The sequence below is a fragment of the Heloderma suspectum genome, chromosome 3, assembly GCF_057233095.1.
Source record: "Heloderma suspectum isolate Gila_16-S chromosome 3, 16-S_ref, whole genome shotgun sequence".
In the NCBI taxonomy this organism is placed as follows: Eukaryota; Metazoa; Chordata; class Lepidosauria; order Squamata; family Helodermatidae; genus Heloderma; species Heloderma suspectum.
The window spans coordinates 272,851,579-272,874,029 of NC_139460.1; the positions used below are offsets into that span (position 1 = coordinate 272,851,579).

At 41.1% G+C, this 22,451-nt stretch overlaps 1 protein-coding gene across 1 annotated transcript in view; it reads right to left on the reverse strand.

Moving 5' to 3' along the window:
* The window catches only part of GPC1 (glypican 1), a 284,559-nt gene that overhangs the window by 125,584 nt on the left and 136,524 nt on the right, over positions 1 to 22,451 (reverse strand). Inside the window, exon 2 of the mRNA XM_084847036.1 lies at positions 6,898 to 7,056. Coding sequence (XP_084703162.1) covers positions 6,898 to 7,056 — 159 coding nt within the window. The remainder of the gene's footprint in view (positions 1 to 6,897; positions 7,057 to 22,451) is intronic.

The window sequence follows — 22,451 nt, forward strand, 5'->3', positions numbered from 1 at the left end:
CTGGCTCAACTAAGGTTTCTGAGCAAACATGAACTATTGCAAAGTTTGACAGACACCTTGCAAATAATAAAATGTTTCAAAATTGTGAAAATATCTGCCTATACACAGTTGCCTGGGCAAAAATGTATATACACAAAGTTATATCTATACATGGAAGACAAATAAAATTTAGGCTGCAATCCTAAATTCCATTGAACACCATGGGACTTACCAGCATACATGCATAGGATTGCTCTGCTAAGGTTATAACCCTAAGCACACTTTCATGACCATGATTCCAGGTGAAATAATTTGCTTCTGAGTAAGCACACTGTAAAATACAATTTGAAAGATATTAAGAATTTTGTGACTATTGATTGTGGATGACACAGTTGAAGTAGTAAAGTTTGGACAACAACCAGCAGAGGGCACACCTGCCACTTTTTGCTGATGTGTAGAATAGAATTAGTTTGAGACAAACAGTGTTGCTACTTGCTTGTCACTGCTTTGGTGTCAAAGGTAGGTATAATTATTGTTTTTTCTTACTAATTTAAGGCATTGTGAACTGTACAGATATTGAAGTCAAATTCAGTGTCCCCATGTGAAGGGGTAATGCTTTCAAAAGTGTTCTCTAAGGGCACAATACTATGCGTGTTTAGACAGAAAAAAAGTGCTACAACTTCCAGCATTCCCCAGCCAGCAATGCTGGCTGGGGAATGCTAGGAGTTGTAAGACATTTTCTGTCTAAACATGCATAGGATTGTGCTCCAAATTACTCTCACAGTCTAACAAAATTAATGTAAGAGTTACGCTTAGCAGAGATGTGCATAAATGGCCTCTTGAAATTCTCCACCCTATTTTTGGGCAGAGAAATTGGGGGGACAATTCCATCAAATTTCTCAGGGGGACAAGATTCTCTCACAATTTCTTGGGGGCGAGTCTCACCATTAGCAGTGGCAGTAGCACAGCTTTTTTCTTTTTCCTAGGATTTTGCCATGGTCATAGCAGAAACTGCATTGGCAGCCTGGCCACCATTTTGCATCCTCAACAATTCCCCAGACCCACTATCTTTCCAGGGCATTTTGAGGGAGAGGGAGGGAGGGAGGGAAAGACAGACAGAGAGACATGGTAGTGGCCTCCCCCTCCCTTCCACAGAGAAAAATTAAATCTCAGATACTTTCTCAGAAAAAACATATTCTGAGAAATTTCTGCTCAGATCTAAATTTGAACTGCAGAGACACAACTACCATCAACCTGGAACTGAGCTCTACAGCTTATCCCAGGCCAACGTCATGGCTAGGCATTGTTGCACGCCAGCTGAGGGCCCACACTGCAGCAGGGGCCCACTGACAAGAGCCCTCTGGAGTTGTTTCTGCTCTTCACTATTGCAATCTGCTTGTTCGCTTGCCTCTGTCTCTGGCCCAGACAACTGTGGTGGTGAGTAGGAGGAGAAGTAAGTTGCACTGCCTGGTTGCGCGCTAGCTTCGTTTGTCAGTCAAGCAAGCGATAGCAGTGATGAGAAAGAGGATGATGAGCAACAGCATCTGGTGGCAATGGTGATGAGAAGATAGACTCAGCCAAGGAGGGAGCCCATGGAAGGTGTCTTACCCAAGGGACTGCAAAACTTGGAGCCGACACTGGGCGAGCTATCCCATCCCAATATGCCATACCTTTCCCAAAAGTCATCACTGACTGTTGTTGATGCTGCTGGAGGGGATGAGTTTTGGAGGACCTGGGAGTGAAGTTCTACCTTACCTTTTGGGCAAAAATACCATCACCACCTGGGCTCTGCTCCTCACCCAGCCCAGCCCAATTCACCGTACAGTACCTCTTTGACAAATAAGCATCTAGCAGGTGACTGTCTATAAGATGCTCTGTCCTAGTTATTTATTAGTCTGGTTATTGATGGTAGTTGTTTTTAAATAGATTTTATATTAAACAATGACATTTTTGTTTCATTTGGCTTCTTTTATCCTCCAATTTTATTATGAGCCCCTTGGGAACAGAACTATTAACATTTAGAAAAATTGCTGTAAGCCACTCTGAACTTATGGGATAGAGCGGGATATAAATCAATCAAACAGAGTATTAAAAGCATCTGGGATTTCCAGTATCACAGTGTTGGGAAGTTAAATATTTCAAATTGTTCATATGAATAAGACAGAACAGTCGTTAAACAAAGACAAAAATCCAGCTAGGGCTGCAATCCTATACATACTTACCTGGGAATAAATCTCATTGAACTCAGTGGGGCTTACTTCTGAGTAGAGATGTATAGGACTGAACTGTAAACTGATGTCTGTAATGCATGTTGCCCTTATTAAGGCTATTGTCTGGTCATAATGTTTGGACAACATTTGGTTCACAAAAATAAGAAGGAACTGGTTCATATAGGCACCCTTGTGTGATGCCCACCAGGCTGTGATCCTACAGACACCCCTGTGTACTCCTGGAGGTGACTGCTTGGGAGTTACCATATATATCAAAGGTCCCTAAGATCTGACATTTTCCTTTTTTTATTCCTTAAACATACCCCCCCCCCCCCCGCTGGTTCCTGTAACTCAATGCTGGTAGCCAGAAATGTGAAGCATTTTGTCAGATTGTGCCAATTATGTGAATAGACTCATGACACCATAGTCTATACTGCGGGATGTACCACTGCTATTGTATTAACCACAGGTTTTATACCCAAATGGGGTGTAAGTGGGCACATGAAAAACAGTTAACCAGCAGAGAACTAGATACAGGACTGGCACAGTAAGATGGGGGCAGAATTAGAGATGTGCCAACAACCTCAACAGTTCTTGAGCAACGTGGTGCCTACTCTACTGGAGTGACCAAACTTGATCCAAAATAATGTTGTAATATGCTACAGTAGGATTGACAGCCAGCACATCGTTTTACCCAACTATATTTATATAAGCCCTGTTCGCACAAGTAACTGTCCAGGGACAAGGGACTGATCTAATTTCACATTCCAATTTGTTTACACATTCAAGACCTGAATGTGAGGCTGTATAGAGACACAAAAGAGTTGACAGTTCCTCTCAAGATGAAAGGCTCTTAATTCACTGCTTTCATCACAGCAATGGAAAATGTAACCCCAGCATTGAGATAAGGCACGGATCTGGCTACATCAGGGCAAACCATTCTGTTCCTCTCCTGTGCATATAAATAGGGTGGTAGTTATCTGTTTCTCATTTAAGAACATACTTGCAAAGTACTCCTTTGACACCCATTTTACCAATAACACAATTGTATCTGAGTAGCTTCATCATACTTTCATTTAAACCAATGTGTTACATTGCATGTTGGAAGCCATGTTGCAATTTGGAAAGCTTGGTGGAATGGCAGCTGCCTAGGATTCTCTCCATCTCCCAAACTCTCATTTAACCCGGAGGAAATTATGTCCCCATCTAAGCCTGTCAGAAGAATCAGTTACTGCTATCTGTGTGTCCGCTTTTCCAGCCCACACCTGTCTCAAGTGAAAATGTTAGTGATGAGTCCTTCCAGCTTGAGGATACTATGGAATTTAAAAAAAGGATGTGTACGTGCACCCTTTTTTCCTGAATATTACTGTGGCCTCAAAATCATTCTCTATATCTTTAGCAACACGCATTAATCACTATATAGAAGGATGCCATATTGACTATTAAAATGAATCACTTATAGCAGTACATTATAATCTCAGTGAAGCAGCAAACCCCACCCTTTGCCATGAAAAATCTAATTCCATGCTGGTCAGAACCCTTAAAACGTTTGCCCAATCCGCAAAAAAAGAGAACCGCATGAGCCACCTTGATGGAAGAAACGTGGGATATAAATGTAGTAAATAAAATAAAATAAATAAATATTTTGCAGGGTCACCACTGCTGAGGCAGCATGAGGTGGCTGCCTCAGGCAGCAAATGCTGGAGGGTGGCTGTATCCTTTTCCCCAGCCTTTCCCATGCTCCTGAGCTGGTACTCCTGTGGCTGGCTGGCTGGCTGGCAGAGTTGCCTTCTCTGAATGCATCACATTCAGCACCTGAATGAATGAGCAGGCATTGCTTGAGGTCATGTGTCATTCTGCTCAAGTGACATACACTGGGGCTGCATTTGCTTGAGCAGGCATCAGGTGAAGTGGTGAGTGAAAAGTGGTGAAGTTCTGGAAGGCAGCTCAGCTGTGGTGTGCCATGCAACCAGCCTGGTGCCCTGAACTGCTGCTCTCAGGTGTGATGGAGGATGCTGTCCCATCACCAGTGTAGAAGAAGAATTCAACTGCCAGTCTGATTGGCTTCTAAGCATGGTATGGGGAAGTACCATCTTGTCCTTCGCCTCAGGCAGCAAAACGTCTTGGCACAGACCTGATAGTCTGAAGGCTTTAGTACCAAACCAGATGTTTAGGATTAAGTTCCCTGAAAGCATGTGGATACTGTGGCACATCTTGGATTGTGTTTGTGGATATTGTAGTCTCCCCTGGTGTTATTATGGTTCTCCCTTGCTGTGATCAACAGCAGGGGACAAGGTTGGGCTCAGCTCAGGACATGTTTGACTTCTGAGGACTGATGCTCTGGATGAGTCCTTCCAACCCCTAGCATGTCAGGGAAAAAGAGCCTAGTCTAGCCTTCTCTCTTGGTTTCTGTGTCCCAAGAATTTTGATATGGGGCAACGTTTTATTTATTGGTTACCTTTATATCCTGCCTTTCCACCAAGGAGCCCAAGGCAGCATACCTAATCTTCCTCCTCTCCATTTTATCCTCACAATAACCCTATGAAGTAGGTTACGCTGAGAATCAGAGCCTGGCTCCAAGTTACCCAATGAGCTTCATGGCTGAGCAGGGACTAGAACCCGGACCTCCCATGTCCCAGTCCAACACTCTAACCACTACAGTACACTGTATTCTAAAGTAATGTAGTCTTAAGAAGGTCACACTGTGTGACAGTTCTAAATGTGTAGTTTAGCACTAGACAATAAGCTGTCCCATGGGCTGTACACACATTTGACTCAACATCCCAGTTTCATGAAGCTCAGCTTCAAAAATTCCACTACTAGTATCAAGTTGCTTTTATCTGAAACAACTAGCAAAATTAAAAAGAATAAAAAGTATGGCTTTGGCCAAATTAGTCCCTGGAATTCCAACCATGAAGAGCTTTAACATCATCTGACTTATTTAAATCATATACCAAACAATGGATCGAGGTGGTAGTTAAGTGAGCAGAAAAATACATGGTGGGAGTAGGAAGCATCTTCATGGGCCTAGGGCCTTAGCTGAGGTTATGGCTGCGACGGAAAAGTAGTGATTTATTCATTAGGGTTGGATAAAGTCGTTATTTTGTTTGTTTTACTGAATGCACACATTGCTTCAGGACCAGGATAAAATGTTAAGGAAAAATATCCCAGAGAAATAAAAATAATATATCCTAAACTACTGGAAACACACAGATAAAGAAAACATACAACTCCAATCAGTAATTTTTTTAGCTAAAAGCAAGACTTCGGTTCAGAAGTCATTATCCAACAGTATACACTGTCCTCCTTTGCCAGCATTCTGTTTGGTATGTAATGTATTATATGGCATATTCTGCTCTTAATTACATCCAGGATAAGAGCCTGGATTTGCTTCAGTGTCCTACATTATAAACAGAGGCAAAAGTCAGTTCACAGACCAAGAGATTAAATTAATTAGTGATTTTGGGTGCTGAAGCCTGTTTTTTCCAAAGAAAGATGCACTTTCCAATACTCCGGATTTTAATCCTGTTTAGACATATGCGCCCATACATATAAAGTCACAGTGGGGGTGTTCGGATGATTATGGGGGTAAAAGAAGCCATTGTGGTTTCTCCCCGCACATGCCAGACGTGCAACCGTCCTTTGCATAATTACCCGTGCTGCAGCGCGGATTGCCACATTGTCCAAATCTGGCGCACGGCAGGGTGGCTTCGTATTCACCCTACAACCCCTACTGCAAGTTGTGGGTTGTAGGGTGGGAATAATTATGCAAATGATTGTGGCACATGTGGGGGCTGGGGAAGAAGCCATGATGGCTTCTTTTACCCCCGTGATCGTCTGAACCCGGACTTTGTGTTGAATACAACATTTAAATGGGGTGCACATACATACAGTTCAACCTGGCTAGGTTCAATCTGCGTGCCCTTTGACTTCTTCATTTTGAGGTGTCAGGATGGAGCTTACATGCATGGATCTCATTTAAAGTGATATCCAACACATGGATGAGGCAGAGGGGTACAATCATGATTCCCACTAGGACAAACCCTATACATTTTCCTATGTATGTCCAGAGGGCTTTACGTGCACATTTGTCCTTAATTTTTAAACATCTAATATATTCAGGCTTTGGAAAAACTTTGATCACAGCCTTTGCAATCATCAGCCCCTGCTGTCAGTTCACCATGTGCAATCATAACTCTCTTGTCCACAGCCTGTTCAAGAAGGTTACCTGCTTCTGCAGGCCAGAAACCATTAGAACTATTATGTGCACCTTGATGTTTCCAGTTGTACTTTGCTGTCCACTCCCTGCACTAGAATTCTTTTAACTTCCACTTCCATATGGAGTCATAGGTCAAAATCAGTTCTACCAATAAACCAGCCATTTCCACAGGCCTTAGGGTTTGCTGTATGTGCTGCATGAAATCCCTTTGGAACAATAGGAGTAAGAAACACAACCACATAGAGGGTGGTTAAACCCACACAGATTTAATTTTTTTTGCAACCACGTGGTACAGAAACTGGAGATGTTTCCTGAATTCTAGGCCTAAATTAATTATCTTTTCCACTCTGTGCTACCCAGTGTTTGGATCTCTGCTGGGCACTTAACTTCTGTTTGTGTTGCAAATAAGATTACAACAAATGTGGGTAAACAGATGTATGCAAAGTCACAGGGGCCCGGGTCAGGTTGTATGTGCTTTGCATTACTTACCATCGAAGTTCTTGTACTGGGCTGTTAAGATTATTTGCACTGAGCGTGTGGCTTCCCTCAACATGCCTTCAAATTCACTCCTACTCTTGTTGGCAAAGTTCTCCTCCATCTCACTGGTACAGCAAGTATAACCTTGTGGGCAAATCCTCAGGTGTTCTCCTGAAAAGAGAAAAAGAGGTGTACAGTCAACATTTGTTACGGGAGTCAACATACAAGTAGTATCTGTGTGTGTGTGTAAGAGAAAGAGAGCACACACATGTATGCACACACACATAGTTCTTTAAGTCTCAACGATTGCTAATCCTATAAGTGGAAAATCAGAGACCAAAGCTGTCCATCACAAACAACACCACAGATTCTTTCTCCTCTTCACTTGCTGACAGGAATTTGCTTAAACAAAATCAAGCACTGAAAAATATATGTTTAATCATGCACTAAAACAACCTAATTACACATAAGTAGTCAACACATATACTGTAATCTGATTGCGATTGCCACAATACTGCCAGTGCTTTTACAGAATGGCTGCCTTTAGTATCATAACCCAGTTGGAGCATAAATGGAAACCCACGTCTCTTCTTGTCTTGTCTGTTTTGAGGTCTCATTTTAAGCAGCCCTATAAATGGGGAGGTTGCCATCAGAATCCATACACGCTCCTCCAAGCACACACCTTTCAGCACTGGGGGCCTTAGGGCTTATGTTCTTCAAAGTGTTGAATCTGTTTTGGCATGTTAATCACTATGTAATCTACGGCACTGGAGAAGGTACTGTAAGTGATATTTCAGACTGGCTGGATAGATACATATTCAATATTTGGCATCTATGAGTTAACTATTTATTTTCCTCTAGAATCTCTTTTCTCTGATCCATGACAGGAACAACAAGGCTGCAAGACTCATTTCTGTATACGCCTATAGTCTGTCTGTTGCCTCCTTCCTGCCTCTTGGACAGCATTGAATAGACAGCACTGAACCTCTGCCAGTCCCTTTTGAGAACAGTAGGCTACCATAAGGAAAGCATAAACCTTCTCCTCACTCACTCACAGACATACAGTTATGAATATTGTCCCCAAACAGGTTCAAGATTCTTCCCTGCCCTGGGAAGAAGTAGGAGAAACTATCAAGGCAATCACAATCCTCCAATGGATACTAGAGCAATTCTACCTGTCCTAGGTGATGTCAACAACCAAATAAATTTGCATATTAAGCTACAATGAAATGAGGTTGGTTGGGAAGCATTTCTATCCAAAATACTGAGAAAGAAGTATGGAAGGTGGTGAAATAAATAATTAAAGTGCAATCCTCTTTTAAATGCAGGAGTTGCACATTTGAAGCATATTACTAAAAATGTATCACTATTCCATGGAATAATAGGCCAAGATAGTTCCAAACACCTAAGGGAGGAGCACACACAGACATTTCAAAAATTCTGCAGAGCCAATTTGTCTTGGGGGGGGGGAAGGGAGTTGAAACCCAGAATAGACTGAAGAAGCAGAACATGGACCACCCTGCCCTCCACTTCATCTTTTAGAAAAGAAAGAAAACAATTTATGGAGGAATTACATTTTGTGGGTTAGCTGCCTAATAGCTGGATTGTCAATAAAAGTAAAACAAGACGACCAAACATTAAGATTACAATCCTATGCACACTTAATTGGGAGTAAGAGCCATTGAACTTAGTGGAATTTGCTTCCAAGCATTCATTCCTTTTATTCACACTGCCCTTCAATTAAAAACATTTTCAGGGCATTTCACAACATAATCTATAAAATGCAGTAACAAATAACAAAGCATTAATTAAAGCCAGCACTTAAAACTCTGATGCTGATCTCAGCACCTGGGCAGCTTGATCTAGGAGAAGACCATCACTCAGGTATCTGACTCCCACGTCACAGAATGATTGTGCTGCACAAGATGTAGGAAAATTCACCTGTCCTTTCTCAACCATAACAAAATGCTCCTCTCAAATTTGCCCATTTCACCCAAATTTAAAAGATGTGTTTCACAAGGATGTCAAACCCTCTCCCCGAAAAGTGACAGTATATATCGGAGACAAAAGGAAGAAAAAGCAAAGCACTTTCACAATGTCCAACAATATCTAGTTGCTAGTCATCAGTTCAACAATCAAGCTACAAATCTATCTTTTCAAACAGTCTGAATAAGAGCATCGACTCTTTCATAAAATCCAATCTTATTCCTATTTGTTTAGGGATATATTTGTGGCATTTGGTGTTGCAGCATTTCAATCCAACAAAGATTTCACAATGCAAGGGAAAGTTTTCAAAGACATCTTGTTGTGTTTGAGCTGACCCCAAGATGGTGGCATTTCCTGTCATTAATTCATTTTTATTGGCTGGCCAAGAAAATATTAACTGTACCTTTGGTTTTGCTTTCTCAGATCGTTTGGCTTTATTTTGTCATTTCTCCTTTGCTGAAATGGCACTCTAATAGGGAAAAATGGGGGATGGGTTGGGGGAGGGTGCCTTTCTTCACAGCCCGGAAGCATGCAATCTACCAGACTGGTAGCGGCTTTCACACTGGGATTGTAGCCAGGAGCTCACAATGATTAACAGTCAATGATCCTTGGGGCAGGGCAACTATTTCCACCTCCGAGGCCACAGCTGACTAAGCAAAATAGCCATGCCGATTGGAATGAAATATTCTGAGAACAGTATAATGAAAGGATTAAAGAAAAATGATCACAGGTACTGGGAGGGGGAGTAGTTCTCTTAGTCACAGGGCTCTTCTGTGTATATAATATTTTGTTCATTTGGTTTGCATTTGGGGCAGGAATTCAGAGAGAAAGAGGCTGCCTATCTCCCTCTTGAAAGGAAAAGGAATACCTCATCAGTAGGGCCGCGTTTTCCTCTCCAAAAGTATACAATCTGACGTAAAGAATTTCAAAAGGAGTCATTACTTAAGGATGAGCTAAAGTCTAAACTCACCAGTTGCTGCAAAAATCTAGGGCAGTTGTCCTCAACCTGGTGCCCTCCAGATGGTTTGGACTGCAACTCCCAGAATTCCTGACCACAGGCCATGCTGGCTGGGGCTGATGGGAGTTGGTCCTAAACATCTGAGGGCACCAGGCTGGGGAAGGCCAATCTAAGGCCTGACATAATGGCATCTCATAGCAATATGCTGATCCCCATAGCTGCCTCATATCCACTAAGTTCCACTGAGCCAAGTGTTACTCAAATGATGCATTGGTTCTATTTGTTTTCTTAAGAGATGTGAATTAACTTTTAAATAATTCTATGTATCATATGTTTCAGTTGCTCTGGATGAAGAGAATCCTCTTGAAATTCATTGGCATTCATACATTGGGAATTAAGGCAGAAGATCCCCCCAAAGAACAACATGAGCAGGCCCTCCCCATCCCCAAGCTGCACCCCCAGTTTCAACCAATGCCTAGGGTGGCCAGCTGTCCTACTTCACAGAGGACAATCATCTATTTTAGAGAGCTGTCAACAGTCTTCTATTTGAAGGTGTCCTCTATTTGTTGGGCTGTTCAGTCGAAGTCTGGTTTGGAGTCAAAGAAACATACAGAGAAAGATTAGGGCCTTGAAATTCCCATCAACAGTTGAGCACCTGGACAGCAGACTGTGCAGGCACACAGGTCACCTAGGCAGTCTTCTCCACCATGGTGAGATGTCTTGTATTTCTATTTAAATTATAACAATTATTTCTACATTTGGATCTATTGTGGCAAGTACTACAATAATGGAATGTTGGGAAGGAGGAGGATGGACAGGTGGGACAGTTAAGAGGCATTTGGAAGGAGGGAGGAGAGTTAAGCTGGATCGGGCAAGGAGGGAGCTGAGTTGTCCAATAGGACTGGGAAGGAACCGATTTTGGAGAGGACTGCAGACAGTGAAGAACTGGATGTGGAACGAATTACATTGGACAGAATGGCCATGAGGAACAGGTAGATTGGGAGGCCTGCAGCTATAGAACAAGACAGAGAAAGGCACAGATCATCAACTGTCTTAAAGAATAAGATACAGATCTTCAATGACAAGGAAAGCCAGAAAGTGAACTGTTACAATAGTTAAAAGGTTAGTAGAGGTTACAGAGATATCACAGCATTTTCAGCTTTGTGGTTAATGTTCATAAAAATTGTAATTCTCTTAACATTGATAAATATTGCTAATGTTTACCAGTGTCTACTGGAATTTGTCCAATACCTATCTCAGATTGTCCTATAAAGAACCATCACACTATAATGTTATGCAAATTGGTATCTTCTTTTATCCTCTTTTTTGGTGATGCATTTCTTCTTTTTTGTCTTTGTATAAGTGGCCACCCTGCCAATGTCACAAAGAACAGGGATGGACAACTTGATGCTCTCCAGATGTTTTGGTTGAGAACTCCCATCATCCCTCACTACTGGTTATGCTGACCTGGACAGATGGAGTTGTAGGCCAAAATATCTGGAGAGCCACAAGGTGCCCACCCCTGACCTAGAAAATCATCCTTCTCTCTCTGCCTGCTCCAACTGTTAAACTGCTGTTTCTCATACATGCATCTGCCCCCTTTTCTCAAACTGGAGAGGTGCCTCATTGGAAAACATAAAGAAATTCCCAATTACCAGGAGACCATTTCCTAACAGTTTGCTCCAATTGATGAAATCAACCATCCTGGACTAATAACCAGCAATCCTCTAAACACAGGAATGGTTTGTCTAGCAGCCATAACACTTCTATTGAAGTAGAGTACAAGTAGGACAGTTCATAAGATGTGCCCAAGAAAACAATTTTGCAACAAAGGCAGGCATTTTGCTTGATCCAGAACACTCAAATTTTGTTTATGATCATTTTAAATTAGTCTGCAAGTCAGTTTTAATATATTTTATAAAGAAAAGTAGGCTACAACTGCTTTAAATAAATAAAAATATGCAAAATAAATTTAGTAACACATTATTGCCCCTATATAGGTGTCCTAACTTTGTAAAAAGACACTTCAAATGTAGAAGTCAAATTTTCCACTTGACTTTTTCCATAAATTGGATTTTCTTTTTAAAGAGGAATGGTACAGTGACAGAAGAAAAGAGACAGGTGAGTGGCAGAAAGGATAAATGGCAATGTGAATAACAGTCATGGAAAGGTAGCCAAATCAGGCACACAACTGTCACTCTTCGAATGCTGGAATATTTTGCTAATGCTGTCTTAACATTTTCAAATGTATCCCCAGAACCATGACAGCTAGCATCATGCTTTAAAAATAAATACATAAAAAGGAATAATTTGTGCCCTGACTCTCATTCGATTTACTTACAGGCCAATCTTATGAGCTGCTGAGCAAGGCAGAAGGCCAGAAACTCCAGCAATGGTATAGCACTCTACCCTCACACAGCAGCTTATACAAGGCACTGATGTACTTGTGAACTTTTGCACAACACAGATGTGCAACACGGTAGTCATGGCATTGGTATGGAGGGGAAGGAGCAAGACCTGTATTTAGGGAGATATGGCTTACTGGTGCACAGAGAGGCTGAAGCAAAGCTGTGCCAGGCACACCTGAAAATAAGAGAGAAGATACTGATCTTGGGTAGTGAGGGAGTTTTCAATACTAGGAGTGCATTACAGCTACAGTGGTGGAAATCCAGTTGGACTGCTATAGTTTAACCAGATTTATATCATGGTACAAAGCAGTGTCGACAATACTGGGCTAGATGGTCCAATGGTCTGATTAAGTATAAGGCAGCTTCCTATGTTCTTATGCTCCCCCGTGTCCATGTATTATGCTTCTTAGTGTTTGTGTGTTATGCCTGGAGAGGCCCCTGTGAATAGGAAACTTATTATACAGCAATTTTTGGCTTTAAACAGACCTACTAGAAATGTGAAGGCTCAGGAAAAAAAAGAGAGAAAATTTGGGGGGAAACTCACATACCCAAAAAGACTTTTAAAAAAGTTTCCAAAGGAAAAAATGGAAATTTTGGTGAACACTGGAAAGAACTCCTAAGAAATATTTTCTCTTATGGGATGAGTAACATTCATTTTAAGACAAGGCTTTACTCACTCAAAATGTGCAGCATTACCATTTTTATGTAAAACAATCCAGAACATTCGAATTTCCATATAAATTGTATACATATCTAACACTCAAAATGTTTTCAGTGTTGTTATAAAATGTAACTTGATATCCACATATGCTTCTAGTCCTTAATACTGTGACAGTATGAGACTGTTTCTGCCCAAATAATAGTGTCTTTGGTTTACTACAAAATTTGTGGTTTCTTTTCTCCCATTTTTTTTCTAATTCTCAGATGGCAAAACCCTAGATACACTAAAGTAGCATAAGATGCAGAAGTTTGCAACTCTCATTCTCTCTAGTATTGGGTATAGTCACAATTTTACATGTAAACTTTTGAGGCCACAATCTTATGGGTGTAGCTTCCCTGGGTGTAAGCTACATTAAACTAGGGATGTATGAGAAATTCATTTCAGTTCGTTTTTGAGCAGGATTTACCCAACTCAGACCTTCTGGACCAAACACGGACTTCGATGCAACCTGTGCTTGAAATCCATACATTCAGCTTGCAATGTGATTTGAAGAAAAAATGTGTACTCTTGAAAAATGTGCACAAATATGCTTTAATCAATGGGAGAAGAATGTGTACATTTAAAAGATGTGCACAATTAATGCATACACTTGGAAAAATATTCATGGAAATATACACAAATTTTCATGGAAAAAGAAAAAAAAGCTTGCAATCTGATATGGAATCGAGTTGGAACCAGCTTCAAGATGTAATTTGGAAAACTTTGGCAAGCTCGCGTTTTGCTGATTCTCACATCCCTACATTAAACAGAGTGGATTGGATCCAGACTTAGTCATGCTTTGAGCAGACCACTGAAATCAGTTGGATGACCAACTTAAGTCCCATTTCAATGAGTCTACTCTAAAAATGACTAGGTCTGAATTCAGCTTACTGGGTCTTCTGAGTAAACATGCATAGCACTCTTTCATAAATATGCCAAATAGTACAAATCTATATAATAATCAAGTTATATATTATGCATTTTATGTTGTTAATGTAGTAAAATGTTTATGATTGATAAGAAAGTAAGCATTGCATACAATTCCATTTTACTGCAACATTTTAATTTTTGGTTGGTGGGGGAAGGGGTTTGAGATGGGGGGAAAAAAAAATCCCCGCCCCCCAATGGCTTCAAAATTTCTGGAAATCTTACATCTCTAAGGACTCCACAGTAAGAAAAAGTGATTTGCTGTCTACAATATAGGCCATGGGAGAAAGGGATAAGCCTGATCAATGAATGCTTCTAAAAGTCTGGCTGATCATTGCTTTGGCTTTTTATAATTGGACCTAGCCCAAGACCCAAACCATCAATGCACCTAAAATCTGCATACGAGAAATTGGGGGTGGAGGAATAAGAGAAGAAAGCATAATGTTTCAGCCCACGGATCAAGATCTGACATCAAATGTTTTGATCTGCCTGCCAAGGGCTTCTGGAGTTATCCCACTCACTTCCTTCATTAGTGTAGGTCTGAGAGACTGTCCTCCTGCTTGCACTTAACTCCCATTAATGCTAGTGAAAGTTAGATGTTGACACTGATAGGGAAATAGAACTGTCAGCGCTGGCATATCCTGCTGCTTGTACAGTTATGTGCAATGTGCAACAAACAATGCAGGACAGTAACAGCATGTGAGAACATACACACGCTAAAAACATTCCTCAAAAAATTGGAACAGCAAAGCAAAATGCTGTATCTGACTTTGGAGAACACCCAAAATAAATCCTTTTTAACTTGAAAGCAATGTTCTCACCTTTCCCATCACCCCAAACACATGCAATAAAATAAAAGTCCAACATGGGCTGCTTTCAACATTAAGCATTTCTCTGAAAATGCATGTAGACAAATGGTATGACAGTATTTACCACCCTCCTGGCTTTGGCATGTCAGGGTCACTTGGCAATCTGAATTATACAAGGGGACTCAGTTACATTAGCTTTGCCACTAGGACTAGAGTTCTTCAAGTGTTGGCTAGCAGTGGTAGCCAGCCGAAGCATATGCTCACCAATGCCCCTGCCTCTATACCTGAAAGCAAGGTCTTGCTTGTGGCGTCACACTGCTCTTCAGAGGCACTCTGAACACCTTCAAGGCTCAGAGCAACTGCAGTGGGGAGGGCAAGAGGAATTCCTGGCATGCTGAATTTCAGGAACATTTAGAAAGCAACGAGACATCATGCTGCTTCCTGAGTGCTGACGAGGCCCCGTGTAGAACAAGGGAGAGAATCTGCCCTCCCTGAATTTCCAGGGAAGGGTGGGGACTCTCCCCTGATTTAAAACAAATGTGGTGCTGGCAAGCACAACCATGGAACTGGAACTAAATCTAGTTAGCACACTATAAATCAGCAAGTGTCACCTTTTTGTCAGAGAGAGGCATTATTGGGCACCCGCCCAGGCCCACACCCAAGCTTCATGGCCCTGCTGTTGCTCCTCTTCCTTGTTCACTTATCCTCTCCAAGCATGCAAGTGGTAAAAAGAGCGAGGGGAGAGTGAAAGCAGCATCTTTCATTTGCCTTGTGCTCTCCCTTTGGGTGGCTGTACAAACTGGGTCCAGAGGGAGAGCAAGTGGTGACAGAAGCAAAGAGGTGGACCCACTCAGGATGGGGTCCACTGAGAGCATCTTGTCCAAGGGTCAATAAAACCTGGAACCAGCATCGAGAGGGTGAGCAATAGAAGCTCCTAGTATCAGGAGTAGTTACTTCAGTTCAGAGATCTAACTGGGGATAAGGATGATAACTCTTAACAGATTCCAAACTCTAGCCATCTAACTCTCACGAAGAAGGAGTTAAATGTAACATGGACACAAAACCTAACAGAGGTTTATATTTAAACAGGCAACAACACTCCTAATTGTACATGACATGGGACAAGACTCACATTTATTCAGCATTTTCATTCCACTTCCGAATGTACCAGATATTGGGTTGTATCCATTGTTGGTCCTACTTAGAGTAAATCCACTGAAATGAAGTTAGAACAACATTGAATACCACCCATTGGAAGTAGTCCACAAAGGGGGGAAAAAGACACAGAGACTTTTAAAGATTTTTTAAAAATATTGTACAACAGTAATTGCAGCATAATAGCATAACATGTAGTTCAGGAAACCTAAAAATGAACGAACAAACAAAAAACCACAACAACCAGCCAGGTACTCCCCAAATGCTTGACACATAAAGAATACAAAGTCAGAAACAGACATGAATATGACTCCTGAATCTTGCAAGGCTATTAATTCGTTAGACTCTTGTACATTAGAACAGCCTTACCCAACCTGGTGTCTTCTAGATGGACTACAACTACCAGACCACTGGCCATGTTGGCTGGGAATGATGGGAGTTGCAGTCCAACATATCTGGAGGGCACTAGGTTGGAGAAGGCTACTTTAGAAGACATATGCCTCCAGCCATTTACTGGCCACTTCACTGCATGTGGTTCCACAATGAGTGTTGGGAAATGCTACGTCAAATTGATTTGTAGGGTCTTTTCACAAATGTAGCTCTTCAAGCTTTTATACTGCTGAATCCCTCCAGCATATATAAAAGCTCTTAGATAGTGATCTTCATCAGCCAGTGTAGTGTAGTGGTTAGATTGTTAGACTGAGATCCAGGAGATCTGGGTTCTAGTCCCCATTTGTCCATGAAGCTCACTGGGTGACTTTGAACCAGCCAGTGACTCTCATCCTCACCGACATCACAGGGTTGTTGTGAGGATAAAATAGAGGAGGACCATATAAGGGACCATCTTGGGTTCCTTGCAAGAGGAAAAAAGGCAGGATAGAAATGGAATAATAAAATAATAAAAGTTATTTTTCCAAGAACCGTCCTTTAGCAAAAGGCTACTTTTAAAAAAGTTATGTAGCTTTTAAATGGCAGTTTGCAAGTTCAGCATAAAAGTTATTAATGGTTGCAAAGACAAATATGGCCCTATCCACATCAGTGACCAGGCTGACACAAAACTTTGGGCATGTGAGGAATTCTCCATTGTTTAAGCTGTTGCATCTGTTGTGTGAACGACGGGAAGGCTGTTCTCTGCAGGGACCATCAAGACCAACAGCATTCACATTCGTTCAGAATTTGAAATGTATATACTTCAGCCCTCGAGGAGGGAAGCATTCATAGGGAATGCTAGTACGGCAAAAATCAATCAAGAAGGACAAGGAGGAAACCACTGACACGCTGTGGAAAAAGAATACTCAGTGTACAGCTAATAAGACAGAGAGGTTTCTAGGACAATGGTCTATATTTTTTTCAGCAGCAAAATCCGTGGAGAGATGGTTGAAAATTGTCAACGGGGTGGATGGCATTCTCATCTCTTACTGAAATTATCTGTGCCCAAGAAAAGTAACTTACCTCCCACTGCCAACATGAAAAGCTTTCCAAATGAAAGACATAGAAAGACATGAGGTTTGTATCCCCATTACATGAACATGTATCAGTAGTGTTAAGGGAAAAGTACTGGTGGGCACAGTAAATTAAGAGAGTTATATAACCTTACCTGGCAAATAGCAGGAACACAAAGGGTAAAGCCCCAGGGCATGCTCCTTTAGAGGAGCAAAGCATTCAGGGCATTTGGCTCTGTAGCCACTTCCCAGGGTGAACGTGGTCATGGAAAGAGAACTACTGTAACACAAGGAAGGGTGACTACCGTGACAGTTCATTGTGTATGCACTCTTGACAGGAGCTAAGCACTGGTAGCGTACCACTAAAGTTATAATCCTAATGGCAAATACACCCATGTACCAAATGGCAATTTACTAATGCTGCTGCTACAGTTTGTAATGGTGGGGCTCATAATGGTGAACTTCAGGACGTGCGCCCCCCCGCCCATTAGAAGAAGTGAACATTCATAGAAAGTGCAGCACAGTTTGTATGGTACTTTTATTTCATCAGGTATGTTTAAGCCAACAAATCCAAAATTGCCGGAGGGAAGTCATTCTGCTAAGCATGGCACAAACTGAGAACATTTGACAGAATTGGGGCCGCAAAATGGACAGGGTTGAACACTTCTTTCTCCATCTCAAAGCATGGTGAAAAGGTGGTAATTTCTGTAAATTACAAGGACGAAAAGCACTGTGCGCAAGCAAAGTAATACTGTTTTACCACAACTATGGTCTAATGAATTCCCTCAATTTGAAAAAAAGGCGCCACAATTAGGAGCAAAGCCAAGCTCCCCTCTGAAGTTCGCCTCAGCTTGTAATTAGCTCAGCCCAACACCAGCTGTCCCCAGGCTTCTTTGCTGCCAGTTTGTCTTCTTACCCAAACTTACATTGCGACAGTGAGGTGGGAGGTGGTATGGGACCTGCTGTCAGTTTCTATCCTGAAAAAGAGGGGAGGTAACCACAGGGATGGCACAGGACATCAGAGAGCTGGCAGAGAAGCACTTGGAATGGGCCAGGTATTTCCAACATTGCAGAGAGCAATCCGAAAAAGCTTGGAAAGACCAAGTCCATTCTGAAGAGAGATGTGGGAGGGTGCCCATCTCTAATATTTGCAGGTTGCTGGAGGAACAAAAAGATGCAGAAGCAGGCCACCAAGATCTGTGTGTCTGTAAAGCCTTCAGTTCTTGCAAACAATTATTAGTGATATCATAGAAATAACTTTAAAATGCAACTGGGGAAAGCTCTGCTGAGAAACACCTTCACTGGCAAATACTGCAACCCTTACAAATATTCTAGAAAAATATTAGTATGGTGAATTTTTTGGAATTGTAGAATACATAAAGGAGACACAGGTAGAGAGGCTGAACTAAGCCACATGGCAGAAGGCCAAGGGACTGTGCCTGTTCTTCTGTGGGAAACAAACCATAAAGGTATTCTCTGCAGGCCTTTTCCAAGAGTCCAATTCCTAATAAACAAAAAGAAATACCACTGAAATTAATGGAAGTTCACATGTGCACAGCTTGGTAGATGTGCAATGCACTCTTATACAGGTCTACTCAGATGTAAGCCCCCCTGGATTCAATGGGGCTTACTCCCAGGTAGTGTATAGGATTTTCTGTCAAGAGAATGATCAAAAATGAGTTAATCGGGCCTTCAAAGAGAAGTAGATGTTGAAAAGAAATTCTGTCATACTTTACTAGGCCTTACCTCTTAAGAATGTTATAATTTATTCTATATGGTGTTACATTTTTCCCCATGTGGTTGGCAGCCTCCTTTTACAAAACTCAGAAAAATGAAAAATTATCAAGTGAATAAAAGATCAAGGAATAGATTGACATAGGTCAGTGCCTCTATATGCCTCTATATAGGTTTCCATTCAGTTAGAAACTTGCGTAGAATATTTAAAATTCAGGATTACATCCCACTCAGAAAAAGAAGTTATTTTAGGAAACAGCAATTTGAGAACTTAATGAAAATGTGCTGAGTCTCAAAATACAGAAAATACAGAAAAATCTGTATGGAAACGTATCAACCTATGACCAGGAAACTTTGCCAGAATTGGTCGTTTTGTAAAATTAGTGCTGGGATTCTGTGGGATCCTATATATATATATAACTTTAACAAACAGCTTGCACAATCATTTTGTGGTTAATCATAGCTGTTTGCACTGCTCCTGTCAGAGAAATACTTATTGAAATATGTGTGCCAGAAGTCAAATGAACAAAGAGAAGCAGACCGCATAATAAAACATGCTCTCCAAACCATCAAACAGAAAAAGTACAAGTTGTAGCATGATCAGGACTTGGTAAAATCATGTGGGGAGTAATTACAGTGTCTCCATTCATAATACTATGTAGTTACGGAGTTAGTCAGGGTTTCCACTTAAGGATATTGTTTTCAGAAAAGTTTATAGCTCAGCTGCAGAATTAAAATTAGCCTCCCATGAAACTTGGCAAAGATTGTGTTACAAGTAAGATCTTTTATTTCTATTGGTGATGTATCAGTTTTTCCTTAAATGCATTTGTTTAACTAAAAAAACAAACCTGAAGTATCAGTTCATCCACTCTTGCTCAACCATTAGGAGGTGATTTCAGCTTGTTTATTTTTGCTGTCGCTTTGACTGATGCACACAAGAGACATTATATACTAATGCACAGCCAATGGTGAGGGATGATGGGAGTTATCGTTCAACAACATCTGGAGGGCTACGCATTCCCCATCCCTGCCCTATAGAAATTGCATCTATATAGAAGATTGATGTTTCCAAAACAAGATGGATGTAAATACACGGAGCACTTGGATATGGAGACAGAATAGGTTGACAAACAATTCTGGAAATATGTTTGGAAAACCGGATGGATCTTTTCTGTTTGTCTCACTTTAAAGAAAAATCTAGATAACATTTAATCACATGGATACAGGAACGTAATGGAAGGGATGTCAAAGTAAGGGCACTTATTTACATGTGAGGGTATTTAAAAAAAAATTAGATGGATATTCTACATGTTCTAAGTATTATGAATGGATATATCCATTACCAGGTGCATCTGAGGTACTAATACTGGAATATATTCTGAAGAATGTTAATTGAGAATAACATGACTTGATCTAGCTTATGCTGATAGTACCAAAGGTTTGTTGCATTCCAAATTATAGAAGCACACTAATATTATGACTGGGTAAGAAACTGGGTAAGAAAACTTTGGGATGTGGCTCTTCTTGGAAAAATTACTGCTTACATTAACACAGGGTAGACCATGAACAGCCGTTTCCATTTTAAAATAAATGGTGCGTATTTATATAGTTCGGGAAAGAATATGGCCAAATTGTCGGCTTAGAAAACAATTGTAAAAGTGGAAAATATTGTGCTATGGTATAATGGAATAGGATATCATTTGATATAAATATATATAGGAAGATAAAAATGAATGGCACTAGCATTTATCCAGAGATTTAGACAGTCCTCCAGTGCTACGGTAAGTAAGTGCTACAGTATTTTGTGTAGTGTTGACTTTCATGATGATGCTAAGTTTTGTACATATTTCAAGCCTTTTTAACAATCAAAATGCTAAACACTTAATCCACCGCTTAGGGTGCTCCTAAACTGCAGTGTTCTCTGCCACAGTATTCCTTCCATATGTCACGGGATTACTAGTACCACTTTCCAACTCTGGAAGAGCCTTGGAGCCTCCCACCTAAGATTTAACAAAGCCAAGTTTCATTACTGATCAAATCAGAAAAGCTATCAGGATTCCTTGTAATTTTCCACACTGCAGTCTTTGTAGAACTAAAGAGGGCAAAAAACACAAGGCAAAAAGGAATACTATACTTGTTTGGATGGCCTGCCCCAATTTTTCTTCAAATTAGCATGGACCATCAATGATTTATTCTAGGAACCCTTGGGGCCATTTTGTAGCTTTCTATAGTTTAAGTTTCAATATTATGCATGATAACAGAAAGTATAATATCTTTTTTGTGCTACAGAGCCCAGAAGTCTTGAAAAGCTCCTTTCCATCTGACATACATATTCCTCATGCATACCTTTACAAAGGCCAGAAAGCATAATTTTTCAGTCTTCCTCCTCTATTACTCTGGAAAGCTCTGGCTTACCTCCACATTCAGCAGTACATCTTGCCAAGCCAAAATGAGTCCTTGCAGCATCCAGACATATTATCTGTAGCTCTGCCCACAGCTGAAACAACCTTGGTGAGGGAGGTTTGAAAGTCTGAAGTTTCTGTTTGCTAGAACCCTTACAAGCTAGCGAGTAATATTATGGGTTTGTTGGAACTTCTCTGTACTGGAACTTCAGAAAATTAGTGACTGCATCACCCCATACACCAATTTCAAAGATCAGTTTGAAAAGCAGATTATATATAACTTAGAATAAATAATTAAAATATAATCCTGTGTTTAGTACATAAGGGGAGAAACAACTAGTCAAACAGTGGGGATGGACAGGGAGTTCAAGATCTCATGTTCAATACTGCATGGGACATGACTCCTAAAGAGACATACCAACACTATCAATAGCTGCTGTCATAACAGTACAGCTCCTCATTTAGGATCATAGAATCATAGAATAGTAGGGTTGGAAGGGGCCTACAAGGCTATCGAGTCCAACCCCCTGCTCAATGCAGGAAGCCAAGTCAGAGCATCCCTGACAGATGGCTGTCCAGCCTCGTCTTGAATGCCTCCAGTGTGGGAGAGCCCACCTCCTCCCTAGGTAATTGGTTCCATTGTCGTATTGCTCTAACAGTCAGGAAGTTTTTCCTGATGTTCAGCCAGAATCTGGCTTCCTGTAACTTGAGCCCATTATTCCGTGTCCTGCACTCTGGGATGATCGAGAAGAGATCCTGGCCTTCTTCTCTGTGACAACCTTTCAAGTACTTGAAGAGTGCTATCATATCTCCCCTCAGTCTTCTCTTCTCAAGGCCAATACATTTCAAGGCTAATACATTTCCCACGGTATTACTTTTTTCCATGTTTCTCAACATCATTGTCTTTCCTTTTTTTAAAAATGTAGGTTTCTACAAGAGGGACCTGCAACAAAATGTTGCAGTGTGAAGTGTTCCTGTTTAGTACCCTCCTCCAGGACACTCCATTCCATTCCCCCTTCCACCCCATGGCAAGTCTCCCACCTGT